The sequence below is a fragment of the Berghia stephanieae genome, chromosome 3 (genome assembly GCF_034508935.2).
Source record: "Berghia stephanieae isolate SIO BIC M18660-M18661 chromosome 3, UCSD_Bste_1.3, whole genome shotgun sequence".
NCBI classification, from domain to species: domain Eukaryota; kingdom Metazoa; phylum Mollusca; class Gastropoda; order Nudibranchia; family Aeolidiidae; genus Berghia; species Berghia stephanieae.
Genome location: NC_088362.1, coordinates 68,228,377 through 68,240,821, shown reverse-complemented (window position 1 = coordinate 68,240,821; position 12,445 = coordinate 68,228,377). Strand labels below are relative to the sequence as shown.

The 12,445-nt window shown below is 32.9% G+C and overlaps 1 protein-coding gene across 1 annotated transcript in view; it reads left to right on the top strand.

The window, feature by feature from the left end:
- Positions 1-12,171, top strand: part of LOC144968286 (organic cation transporter protein-like) — a 56,968-nt gene extending 44,797 nt beyond the window's left edge. The window contains exons 9-13 of the mRNA XM_078906493.1: positions 5,597-5,684; positions 8,199-8,337; positions 9,408-9,589; positions 10,457-10,612; positions 12,091-12,171. Coding sequence (XP_078762619.1) covers positions 5,597-5,684; positions 8,199-8,337; positions 9,408-9,589; positions 10,457-10,612; positions 12,091-12,126 — 601 coding nt within the window. The 3' untranslated portion in view covers positions 12,127-12,171. The remainder of the gene's footprint in view (positions 1-5,596; positions 5,685-8,198; positions 8,338-9,407; positions 9,590-10,456; positions 10,613-12,090) is intronic.
- Positions 12,172-12,445: the final 274 nt, after the last annotated feature.

The window sequence follows — 12,445 nt, the reverse complement described above, 5'->3', positions numbered from 1 at the left end:
CTATTTAAAGCGGACCTCTCTCACTCTCTAACTACACATTGTGAGAAAGAAGTGACTGTTGACAATTTTGATAAAGCAATTATTAGTGTTATGGATAAGCACGCACCTCTCACGACAAGATCTGTGAACATCAGAAAAGAATCACCATGGTGCAATTTGGAGGTAAAACGTGTAAAGAAAGAGAAAAGAAAAGCGGAGAAGAAATGGAACAAATCTGGCCTGACAATTGATAAGGAAATTTACATATCATTAAAACATAAACTCAAAGAGGTGACAATTAAGGCAAAGCGTATCTACTATCTTGATAAAGTTGATAACATAAAAAGTCCGAAGGAGTTTTATAAAATCTCAAATAAGCTTCTAGGCAAAGAGATCAAAACAAGCCTGCCACACCACACTGACGACAAGCAACTCGCGGACTGCTTTGTAGATTATTTCATGAATAAAATAACAACGATACGGAGTGAACTTGACACAGACGAAAAAGAAGCAGAATATACCTCTTTTTATGGTGAACCCTTAACATCTTTCAAAGAAATTTCAATAAATGACACAAAGAAAACGATTCTCTCTAGTCCTAGCAAATCATGTAGGCTCGACCCTTTACCAACATCCCTTTTGAAGGAGTGTATTGATGAACTTGCACCTTACATCACTGAATTGATTAATCAATCATTAAGGGTGGGATTTGTTCCAGAAAGCTTCAAGAAAGCATTGCTGAAGCCATTGTTGAAGAAAGCGGGACTTGACGGTGATAATTTTAAAAACTTTAGGCCTGTATCAAATCTACCATTCATTTCCAAAATTCTAGAAAAGATTGTACTAAAACAGCTTTCTTGTCACGTGAAACATAATAACCTCGATGAGTGCTTTCAATCGGCCTATCGGCAAAATCATAGCACAGAAACAGCATTGATGAGAATCACAAATGACTTGCTGCAAATTATTGATCAAGGAAAAACCACCCTCCTTAGTCTTCTCGATCTTTCTGCGGCCTTTGACACCATCGACCATGCCATACTACTTCGAAGGCTACAAGTTACTTTCGGCATATCAGGCACTGCTCTAAACTGGTTTGCATCATATCTTACTCAAAGAACTCAATCAGTTTTAATTGGGGAAGTAACTTCGTCAGAGCGTGACCTTCATTTTGGTGTACCTCAAGGATACGTTTTAGGCCCAGTCCTTTTCGTACTTGACACTTCCCCTGTTGTGAGAATCTTAGAGCAACATTCTCTCGCTTACCATATGTACGCCAGCGATACCCAGATATATAGCATGTGTTTGCAATCCGATATAGTTTCAAAGATAACTGTTTACGAACAATGCATCAACCATGTGATGAGATGGATGTCTGCAAATAGATTAAAATTAAATTGCGACAAGACTGAAGCCTTATTCATTGCTAGTTCCAATAATAAGACAGATCCATTTACACTGGCACTGACAATCAACGATAATGACAAAATACAGCTCACAACATCAGCAAAAATCTCGGCATCACCTTAGAGAGTGATCTGTCTATGAACACACATATTAACAATGTGAGAACAAGTGCTATCTGCATTCTAAGAAATATCAGAACAATCAGACCATTTATTAATAGGGAAACTTGCAACAAATTGGTAACATCTTTGATATTCCCGAAAATGGACTACTGCAATGCACTGTTTGTTGGTCTTACAAAGGACAAAATAAACAAACTCCAGAAAATACAGAACATGGCAGCCAGCGTTGTACTGCAGAAAGACAGGAAAACTGCAGCTCTCGAATTACTACAGCAGCTGCATTGGCTGCCAGTGGACCAGCGGATTAAATATAAATCTTCAACTATCGTTTTCAAATGCCTGGAAGGCTCGTCACCAACATATCTCTCAAACCTCGTTGAACGATATAACCCACAGCGATCGCTTCGATCAACGAACGACCTCAAATTGAAAACACCCCGCTGTCGAGTGAAGGCTGGTGAACGCGCCTTTCAGCATTCTGGTCCAAGGTTGTGGAATTTACTACCACTAGAGATACGTTCTTCGTCTTCACTAGATGAATTCAAGCGTCGATTGAAGACATTCTTATTCCGACAGGCTTTCTTTTGATTATGTGTATAATTAGCGTTGTTCGTGTACTGTGTTAGGGCTTAATGATTAAGTTAATCTATGTTATGCGCCCAGAGCCCTCCTGATGAAGGGATGTTTGGCGCACTATAAATCTATACCATTATTATTTATTATTATTATTATTATTATTATTATTATTATTATTATTATTATTATTATTATTATTATTATTATTATTATTATGATAATGATGATGATAATAATAATAATGATATTAATAATAATAATAATAATAATAATAATAATAATAATAATAATAATAATAATAATAATAATAATAATAGTAGTAGTAGTAGTAATAATAATAATAATAATAATAATAATAATAATAATAATAATAATAATAATAATAATAATAATTTTCGTTCCGCTATATAAAACTGGTTTTGAGCGCGTTACAATGACATAAAAATGACAAAGTTAATGTATACCAGTAACAGTGTTCCAAAAGCGATCTTTTAGTTCAGCCCGCTTTACCTCTGCTCTCACAATGCATACTGTCACGCTTCACCGATTTCTGGTATTCAGTCAGAGCCCTTTGTGGCTATTGAAATTATCAACCTTTGTTATGGTTTTTAAACCTGTTTTTAACTATTTTAAAAATGTTATTTATAAATACAAAGTGATTACTTAGAAAAAGGAGAAGATGATTTTTATTCTGATATAATTTTATTAATAATAAGATGTATATAATTTTCACACTAAGCATTAACTTTCAGAGTATTTTTGAAAAAAAATTCACTCAAACATGCATAATAAACTCTTAATTATCTAAAAATTTAAACGACCAAAGTGAAAAAAAATTCACTAATTAAAAGTCAAAGACTATTTCTAATTACTCACAAAATTTCACATGTGCCGGAAATTTGGTTATTTTACTATTCAGTCTGATATTTGAACCCTCCCATTCAACATTCGACATCCTTGAGGATTCAATATGCAATCTCTCTTGTATTACAACTCCAGATTACAGAATATAGTTAGAATGCCATCAAACATACTTTAATATTATATATTCACTTTCTTTAAAAAGCAGATACCAGCTCTTTCTCTGTGTTTACAAAAAATTGAATTCATTTTATTTTAAAAGTCATTGTGAAAACTAGTAGAGTCTATTAATACGTCCAAACCCATTTATAAATTAGATATTAAGTAATTTGCGTATTGAGTAATTTGCGTGTCAATGCATGTGTGTGTTTATATTTGTGTATGTGTGTGTGTGTGGTGTGTGTGTGTGTGTTTGTGTTAGAGATAGGGAGTTGCTAGTGTGTGTTGGTATGTGTATGGATCTGTTTAGGTATGAGAAAGAACAAAAATATTTGTGGTGGAGGATGTAGCTATTGAACGGAGGATAGTTGGAGGGAGAAAGGGATAGAGAAAAAAAGAGAAAAAAGGGGAGGGGATTGAGAAAGCAACATATAACTCAAAATATACAAATAACAGCTCTATTTTTAGAGGAAGTTTAACAACGTAATATGTCAAATATTTTAAGATGTTTAAGTATTATTTTGTTTGATTCATCAAATTTTCATTTCTCTCTAACTTTCTTTTTTTTTTTTTTTTTGGGGGGGGGGGGGGAGGGGGGGGAGGGCACATGTGACATGATATCAGGAGAAACCTGCAGGAGGTTACTTTTTATTATTGTTTTTAATTTAGATGATTCTGTTCTCATTGATTGTGTTTCTTTTCAATTTTTGAAATTGTTGAATGTAACAATTTCACCTCCTTGTTCTCCTAAAAAACCTAGACCAAAAGTATATTTCTTCATAAAAGGTATGCAATGGGTTTCCAATATGTGGTGTTTTGGAAGTACATTTTGAGAAAAGTAATAACGGTATATTGTCATATATTTCTCTATCTTGCTATTAAGACTTTCTATTACTGTCTCTGTGACTGGTTTTGTGTGAGAAATTAGTGAATGTATTTCAGAATAAGCTCCATTTATTTCATCAAAACATTTTTTATAGTTTCAGCTTTATCTCTGATTAATTTATTGTTTGTATACATGTATGTTTTAGAAACGACATTTTCAGTGAGTTTTTTGTAAACGTCTTGTGTGTAATATCTATGGCAATGATTTCCTATGAACCTACGACTATGACATACTTGAGATATGATTGTGTTTGTTTTTAATATATCATCAAGAGAACTACAGACTGGCCCACATCGTTCTGACAGTTTCTCTTTATGAACTAAGGCTATTTTTTCTTCTGTGATTGGGATCTTAGTTTCCCATTCTTTTTTTCTCTTGAGGCACATCAGTGAGCAATTCACAGGTCTTGTAAGATTCTACAACTGCTAGTACTCTTATATGTTTTCATGTCTCTCATTTTCTTTTCACATTTATAGCATATAACTTCTGAATGTTTATTTTTAAGGTCCGTTCCAATATCAATGTCAAAGAACAGTTTGATTTCATTTTTGAAGTCTTTACAAAAAATGTTTTTCCTGTTTTTAGCCTTTTCTTTAACTGTTAGTGCACCTTTAGCACATAAACAACATAGTGAATTGAGATCTTTAAGTGTATCTCAAGTGTATGTTCCCTTTTTACCTGATAGGTGAAACCAAAAAAAATCATAAAAAATAAACTACGCTTCGCGCACTGACCGACCTTTCACACCAAAAAGACAATAAAATTTAAAAACTTATAAATTATCAACGAAGGAAATCTATCGTTTGGATAATGAAATATCACTAATTATATTTGAGAAATCACTTTTCAAAATTCGATTATGTACATACTTTTATAACCCAAGTTACAACATAACCAATAAACTTATTTTGATGAAAATTTCACAATGATGTGCAGCAAAGGAGGGTAAATGATATTCAACTAAAAAATATAATGTTATATTCAATTATCGGGGTGAAAAAATGTTTGAATTAACACCAAAAAAAAAAAACGGAAGATAGGGATTAGTAAGGAATGCACCCAGGATTAAGATTACCTGCCGTGAAATCACTGACTTCACGGTTCAGTGACTCAGACTAAAAGATCGCTGAGAAGCAATTTGGAACACTGTGCAGAACAATGGCTAAATTTGATTTCATCCGTAACATCATGCATGCAGAAATCAATAAAACACAACACACGCACACCCACACACACACATACACACACACACACACACACACACACACACACACATACAACACAAACCCATGTGGACGAGGTCGAGCAAACCTAAATGTAAAATTGTTATGAGCCAAATGGGGCCCCATCAACTCTAAACAGAAGCAAACCCAAGAAAACTTGTAAAAGAACAGTCGAAACAGAACTGAAATCCTGAGGCCTCGGCAAGAAGACCGCATCCATTGAAGAAAAAAGACCGAGATCATTGGCAACTGTCGACGTTGCCTCAGTAACCTCATGGTGTGGAGAGGCTTTGAGTGAGTTTACAATAAATCTTGATGTTTTGTGTGCACGTTTTCAGGTGCTATGAGTTCAATTCAGTTCCCTTATTTGTTTCCTGTTCCAGGGTAACAATCAACTTGGTCTATTTTGGTCTTGTCCTGGGCGTTGGTGATATCATAGAGGGTGATATTTACGTCAACTTTACCCTGCAGGTAGTGTTTCATAAATAACATAATATAATACTTTCAGAAGACCTTGATAAAATATATGGAGGGTGCGTGAAAAATAAAGCGGAAAAAAATTATGACGCTATTTTAATACGAAGAAGCAAATCAGAAATATACGAAAATTGTCAAGCAAGAAGAACAAAACCTTGAATTAATTATTGCCAAGTTTAGTACAAAAAATGTTCTATTGGTTAAGAAACTATGTCGGTTATACCACCTCGTATACAAATCATGATATTGAAAGTTTCTAAACTTGCGTCTTGTTTTAGCAGTGCAGTTTATTAGTTGAAGATATTGCCTCTTCTGGTTAAAAATAAGATGAATGATTGGCACAAAGTCTGGAATAAGTTTCTTTTTCTTCTAACAATGCTACATACTTTTCAGTACAGGCAGATACAATATTCGATCTATTTCTAAAGATGAATGGCCTCCAATGAGTCCTGCCTTGAATCCAATGGATTACGGCATTTATTGGTCATTTGTGTCTAATATGGTTTATAAGGGTTGTGCAACAGTTTACACAAAAGGAGAGTTAAAAGAGTCATTTCAAATGCATGGGATGAAATCACAGTTCAAGACAATTGAAAATCAATTGAACCATGGGGAAAAAAGGCTACAGATAGCCATAAAGCACAATGGGGTTTCGATAGATCATATTAAAATTTGAGAGTTACGTCAAAATCTTCAATATGGCAAATTTTAGGCGTATCTATTGAAACAATTGTCAAATTATAATTATTCAATTTATTTTCCTTAAATCCCTTTTACATAAAGTTCAATAATTGGTTTGCTTGTGGTGAAATTTCAGACTTGCGTCAGATGGTCTGTCAGTTTCAGGCTTCTAAACATTTGCGGAGTTTTTCACGCACCCGATATCTATAGATAGTATGCGCTTGGCTAAGAAGCTCATAACATTGCCATCCGAAGTATAACGGACAACACACAAAACGTGTGTATCATGAACGTTTATAGCCAGGTTAATACAGTTCAGTGAGCATTACTCATAAACGCGGATGGCAAAAAACAATAACAAAGACATGAGTGACGTCATCTTCAACTATCTATATCGTGTCCATCCACCTCAAAAGTATTTATATTTTACATCATTAAACTTCAGAGGGCAACATCTCATTAAAGTGGAATTCGAGTTAAATGAAGCAATACTCTATTACTGATGAAATTTTGTTTGAAATTGGCACTAAAGGTTGTAGAATGCGGTGTTATTGTTTTAAAGGTGAAATATTATATTATCCAGATACGACTGTTTGGCTTCACAATCGTGGGTACGGTTCATGTATGGTTTGAGGGGAGACTATCCGAACTTTGCTTGTTCGAATTCAAGGAAGACTACTTGCCAAAATTGTAATATTGAACCATTATTTCAAACACATGGTGTTCCTTTAATTAAAGCTAGACAAAATATAATTTTTCAACTTGATAACACACATGCCCATCGGTCGAATAGGTAAAAAAAAAATCTTAAAGTGATAATTACATCGATCCTTGGTCAGCTGTTTCCGAACCCAATCGAACATCTACGGAACCATAATATGACTCAAAAAGAACTAAGAAGCCCGTCTACATATAAATAACAAAGACGAAATGTTTGAAACTTATTTTTGACATTTTGGAGCCCATTCTAATTGAGCATACTGAAAATCTTCCATGAGACCTTTACCAGTTTAAATGATACTGGTGATGGTCATACACCATTTTTCAAAACTAACATTTTTAAAATCCAAAACCTGTTTGAATGTTGCCATCTTCGATTTCTAACATCTTTTCTTAAAGAACGCAGAACTCCTTTATACGTAAATAACAATTTATTGATCTTTATATCAAAATCTACCAAAGTGAAAAACTTCTCGAACATTTAAAACTTGCAACTATGGGCCAAAAGTAAAATTTCGATTAAAAATGGCTGACGATGGCTAATTGGGCCTTTAACATAAATGTAGACTGTCTCAAACATTGTGGTAAATATTAAAATAATAATTCGCTCCATTGCTACATGTCGAGCACCTTTCGTAACATATTTGTATCAAACACGATTCAATACCTATCTATCTATCTATCTATCTATCTATCTATCTATCTATCTATCTATCTATCTATCTATCTATCTATCTATCTATCTATCTATCTATCTACCTATCTATCTATCTATCTATCTATCTATCTATCTCTATCTATCTATCTATCTATCTATCTATCTATCTTCTATCTATCTATCTATCTATCTATCTATCTATCTATCTACCTATCTATCTATCTATCTATCTATCTATCTATCTATCTATCTATCTATCTATCTGTCATCATTATCACATAGATATATTTTTTTAATTTATTGTTTTGATTTTAACCTATTTACTTAATTCAATTTTTACAATGTAGAATTTATATCAAATTTTCAGCATCTTGTATATTAGGACACATTACCAGGTTTTAACGATGGGTCACATAAATTTCTTATTCTTCCTCCTGTTTATCCCTCAGGCTTTCATGGAGGTGATAAGTCACATATCCTGCGTTTATTTCCTGGAAAAGACAGGCCGTAAGAAGATCTTTTGCTCCAACATGATTTTATCAGGCGTAGCTACTCTCAGCATAGGGTTTCTCGTCCTGGCTGACAAAGGTAAGTTAATGAAACATTTTCGTCCATGCTTATTCGGCTATGTGGTCTAGTGGTATGACACTCGCTTTCGGATCGGAAGGTCCTGGGTTCGTGCCTCGCGCTCGGCGCATAGTTGAGTTCTTAGAAAAGGCTCTTTACTCACATTCTCTCACCATACTCAGGTGTAAAATGAGTACATGGCCGTTAACAGCGGTGTCTTTGTCCGAAAAATTGTAATATCGCCTAACAGGCGGCATGTCCCGTCCTACATGTTAAATGTTGCTGTTGACCAGGGGACCCTTGTATAGCGCTTTGAGCACATTTAGTGGATATTGCGCGATATAAAGCTCAAATATTTATTCAAGCCCTTCACTTCCACGCGGACAAAAAGTATCGATCATAGACAGTGCATTTCCAGCAACCAGAATCAATCAACCCGACAGTTCTTCACAATTTTAAAAACATGCGATTGAAAATTTAAAAAAATGGACCGCGTCTCCAAGACTCACTCATTACAGCCTATCTACGCCGCTGGGAGCTTGACGCAAAAGTTAGGGGATCAGTATTGTTCTATGTCTCTTGCTTCAATCCCTTGCAGCATGAGCTCAAGGGCATCAGTTCTATTTTGATTTTTCTTCTCCGTTTTCAAGACTGGCCCCTCAATTCCGCGAATTATTGAGTAAAAATATTATTTTAAATTGTGAGGCTGACCGATTGGGCATGTAATAAAGGTGGTTATGCCATTGACAAATTCTATTAAACGTATAAGGACCTATGCGTTGTCTTCTTCAATTTATAGCAAGAAACTTTCTTTTGAAAAAAAAACGTCAGAATACAAGATAACGCTCACATGCTGAGATTGGTGTCTGATTCTGTTAAAGATGAGGGAAAATAGCAACCTATACAAGCAACCAGCATCCTATGCAAGGTTGTATCATGAAGATGCAATATTTTCGATAAATTTATATTACAGATAGTGAGATAAACATCCAGTGCCGTGAATCTTAAAACTGTCTTTTAGGTGCTTCATTTATTCTATTGTTATTAATTTTACAAATCAATTTTCTTTTTTCTTTTTGGAAACCTTTCAGACATAAAATGGCTATCAATCGCCATGTTTTGCATTGGCAAGCTGTGCATCACCATTGGCTTCTCACTCGTCTTCATTATCACCACAGAAATGTTACCGACCAAGATGCGCAACTCTGGTTTAGGTTTCTGTAGTTTCGTAGGACGGTTTAGTGGAATTGTCTCCCCTTATATTGTCAATGCGGTAAGAAACCAAATCTAAATTACAATTATTATTACTATCAGTATAATAATAATATAATAATAATAATAATAATAATAATAATAATAATAATAATAATAATATTATATAACAATAATAATAATAATAATATTATATAAAATAATAATAATAATAATATAATAATAATAATAATAATAATAATAATAATATAATAATAATAATAATAATAATAATAATAATATTAATAGTGACAATTATAATAATAGTAATGATAAAAACGATAATAAGATGATGATATAATAATAATAATAATAATAATAATAATAATAATAATAATAATAATAATATATAATGATATAATATATGATGATGATGATGATGATGATGATGATGATGATGATGATGGTGATGAGATGATGATGATTATGATGATGATGAGGAGGATAATGATGATGAATGATGATGATAATAATAATAATAATAATAATAATAATAATAATAATAATAATAATAATAATAATAATAATAATATAATATAATAAATATAATAATAAATATGAATAATGATGATGGATGATGATGATGATGATGATGATGATGATGATGATGATGATGATGATGATAATAATAATAATAATAATACCAACAACAACAACAGCAACAACAATTACAATAATAATAATAATAATAATAATAATAATAATAATAATAATAATAATAATAATAATAATAATAATAATAATAATAATAATAATAATAATAATAATAATAATAATAATAATAATAATAATAATAATAAATAGAGGCAGGTTGCAGTCCATGGGGTCAAACTGAAATATGAAATCAGTCCTACCATTGTTGATTTTGTTTGTTTCCTTTTCCCCACAGAGTCTTTTAATTCCGGGATCATTTGGTAAGGCTTTCCCTGTCCTTATATTTGGTGTTTTGTCTTTGGCATCTGGCCTGTGTGCCATTTTGTTACCTGAAACACGAAACTCAAGTCTTCCGGAAACGTTTGATGATGCCCATAGATTCGATAGAAAGGTAAAAATACCCAATGTCTTTGTGTTTGTGATTCATGATATAAGAGGGTAAATCTGGAGATAACAATCGGAAGCAACAATAACAGAAAAATGAGCCAGGTGTTTTTTGATTGATTGTCTCTAGTTTAAACACAAAACAGTGAATGTTTTGAAATGTTAATTTATAATCAACGATCTTCTTTATGAATATCATGGAATTAAGCTTGCTAATGATAATATGATGGCTATTTCCTAAAATAGAATTGTCAAAAGACTTTGTTGCTGTACTCCGAAAAGAAAATACCATTGAAAAAAAATCAGACTTCGAGGAAGTATTCAAGGGTGGCCGAGGTTAGAGAGTTTTTGATAAGATGAGGGTCATTTTAATCGATCTTAATTGAAGGACAAGTTTTCTGGCCAACAGCACGGCAATAGGTCTTTGTTTAATATATATATGTATATATATATGAAACGATAAATACAACAATTTCACAACACTTATATCGAAAAAAAGGCAAGCAACTAGTATGGGCAATTGTCAGAAGCATTTTTTTTTTCGAATTAATGATATTATGCAATGTGTACATTAAGTGATGACAGTTTAAATTCTAATCCTTGTTATCAAATATATCAAATATAACTCATCACCTTTTTTACCATACATTTCTGTATGTTGATTCGACAAAAATATTAACATCCATCCAGGAATGCACGACTCAATACATATTTCCAAGTGAAATAAAATATAAAAATATATAAATATGGAGATCCACAGCGCAATTTCTCGTTTTATTCACATTAATATGCTTCACAATACCTCAAATATTTTTTGAGTTCTTCATATGAACTAAATTTCAAATTTCGTACGGTACGAGTTCCTCGTTCTGCATTTATTTTCGGATTACTAGCGTTCCCTCATTGCATCTTTGCGGAGGCTCATTCACACCCTAGTCAAATTAGTAAAGCTTGCTTAGTTACTTGCTAAGAATACAACGTCTCTCTATTGAGCTTTTCAATAACTGCAATTGATCTATTTACTGACCACGCTCGGATTTATTTCAAACTCAGTCATCGTGCCACTCTGCCATCATCGTCACAGATTCCACACAAAGTTATTAAAAATGTCCATGCACATACATTTCGTGACGTAAAATGACATTTATAATCTTCTAGAGCGGTAAGACACATGAAGTCTGAAATACAATATCCTGCCTGTATATCTAGTGTTATAAGAACATAAAGTATTGCTTGCTACCCTTTAGTTATACAGTACGCCTATCCGATAACATTCGCCTTTCAAGTAAAGGGACTGTTATCGGTCTCGAGAGGAGTAGGGTTTTTGTTTATCTGACAACTCTGTACATCAGCATTGATTGGGTAGCTGGGTCTACTGCACCTCACGAAAGTAACTTGCAAAAATAAAATAAACAAAATTATTAATTGATTTACGCATTGCATTGATGATAACACAATTTATTTCATGTTCTAATGTCGTTACAGCACCGAGAAGGCCTGATGACATCACAACGGGAATAAGTTCCTTGAAACTTCATATATCTGCCTGATATATATATATATATAATATATATATATATATATATATATATATATATATATATATTATATATTTCTGCTTCACTTTACAAGTCGGAGATGGATAAATGGTGTGAAGAGCCTAATGGCACAATAAACTTTTTTTTTATATAAACAGATATCAAATTGATATGAACATTTATATAAATGCATGTCCACTTATTTACCATGCTCAATGAGATTCACAATGATTTATTTATTCCTCCAACATGCCATATGGAACCATATTTCCATTCCATACCGTTCCAGTGGCCTGTTAGGC